This window comes from Amphimedon queenslandica, unplaced genomic scaffold, assembly GCF_000090795.2.
Source record: "Amphimedon queenslandica unplaced genomic scaffold, v1.1 AMPQUscaffold_2762_Cont25237, whole genome shotgun sequence".
In the NCBI taxonomy this organism is placed as follows: Eukaryota; Metazoa; Porifera; class Demospongiae; order Haplosclerida; family Niphatidae; genus Amphimedon; species Amphimedon queenslandica.
In genome coordinates this window covers 1-1,332 of record NW_003556904.1, presented here as the reverse complement: position 1 = coordinate 1,332, position 1,332 = coordinate 1, and the positions used below count along the sequence as shown (strand labels likewise).

General features: G+C 30.0%; 1 protein-coding gene across 1 annotated transcript; it reads right to left on the bottom strand.

Moving 5' to 3' along the window:
* Positions 1-312: 312 nt before the first annotated feature.
* LOC105316255 (sphingomyelin phosphodiesterase-like) lies at positions 313-832 on the bottom strand. The gene is made up of 3 exons (XM_020008354.1): positions 711-832; positions 472-658; positions 313-426 (listed from the first exon to the last, which is right to left on the bottom strand). Exons 1-3 carry the CDS (start codon positions 749-751, stop codon positions 328-330), a joined length of 327 nt encoding a protein of 108 aa, XP_019863913.1. The 5' UTR covers positions 752-832; the 3' UTR covers positions 313-327.
* Between the last annotated feature and the right edge of the window lie 500 nt (positions 833-1,332).

Sequence of the window (1,332 nt, the reverse complement as noted above, 5' to 3'; positions counted from 1 at the left end):
AGCACTAGTATTAGATTTGTATAAGGAATAAAAAGAATATGCAGTACATTTAAAGGTTACATAAGTGCCTATAATAAACAATTACGATACTGTACTAAATCCAGTGCCATCATAATGATCTATGCAATGCATTGCTAACTTAGGCTTGATCACCCTTTACATTTTTTAAAACTGAATTTTTAAAATGAGCAGGCGCTATAGTGCATTAAAATTTGGCCAAATAGCAATGGCAATTGTCACATAATAGTACTACTTATAATGACAAAAATTTCCAGCAATAGTAATATTAAACATTATATGCCAGATAGAAGGTATGTAATGGCACACTTACTGATAATATTTCAAAAAGAGATCGTTATTAGTTAAAAATTCCTTCAGCAAAGATAACCAGCCATCAGGTGTGAGATTAGTCATATTGTATGCATCCTATATGCTCATGATAATATATCATTACAATACTCATTGTCTTACTTTAGCTGAGTATTCATGGATCCATTTTGGTTTATTAGTAAGATTAGCATCAGTAATGTTTAGTATGTATGTATCATGATCCAGTACTTGTCTAGAGGACTCATTGTAATTACCATCAACAGTATAAATCCTATATCCTGCATTCTGATAGGAATAAGTGGTTACACTAGGACCTAGGTATAATATACTACAAGAAAATTTTTTAATAATCAAATAGTTTGTGTATTTTCTTCTCTTACCCATATGGTCTAGGAGGAGTGTTGGGTTCAAAGTCCACCATAAGATGAAACCTGTCCTCATGACAATGCCCAAAGAACTGACCAGCAATGGTGTTCTCAAACCTAAAGGTACATAAGTGTACAAGTAAACAACAATGGACTCTATTGTGTCTATTTATATACAATACATGTATTGAGGGCATACAATTTTTTCATAAAAGAACTATATGCATAGCAAATAGCAAACATAAAACCACTGGCATAAAACCACAGGATTTGGTATATTAAAATTTTTACAGTATGGTGCTCTAAAAATTATTTTGAGCACAGTCCATGATATTTCGTTAAAAGTTGCAAAAAGAAAATTCTTTATTTTTTTGATACATATACATGTTCTTACGTTGCTTTAGCTATTTTCATCAAAATTAATTTTTTTACACAATTTTAAAAGTTGCTCTAAAATTTGACAAAATTCCCTATATTATACGATCATCGACCAAATTTTGTAAAAAATTTCAAGGAGAGAATTCTCCATTTTTATAAGTTTATCTGATGCATATGCATGTACTTATGTTGTTTAGAAAGTTTTGGCTGGTTCCAATAAAAATTAAATTCTTTACAAATTTTTAAAGTTTCTCCAAAA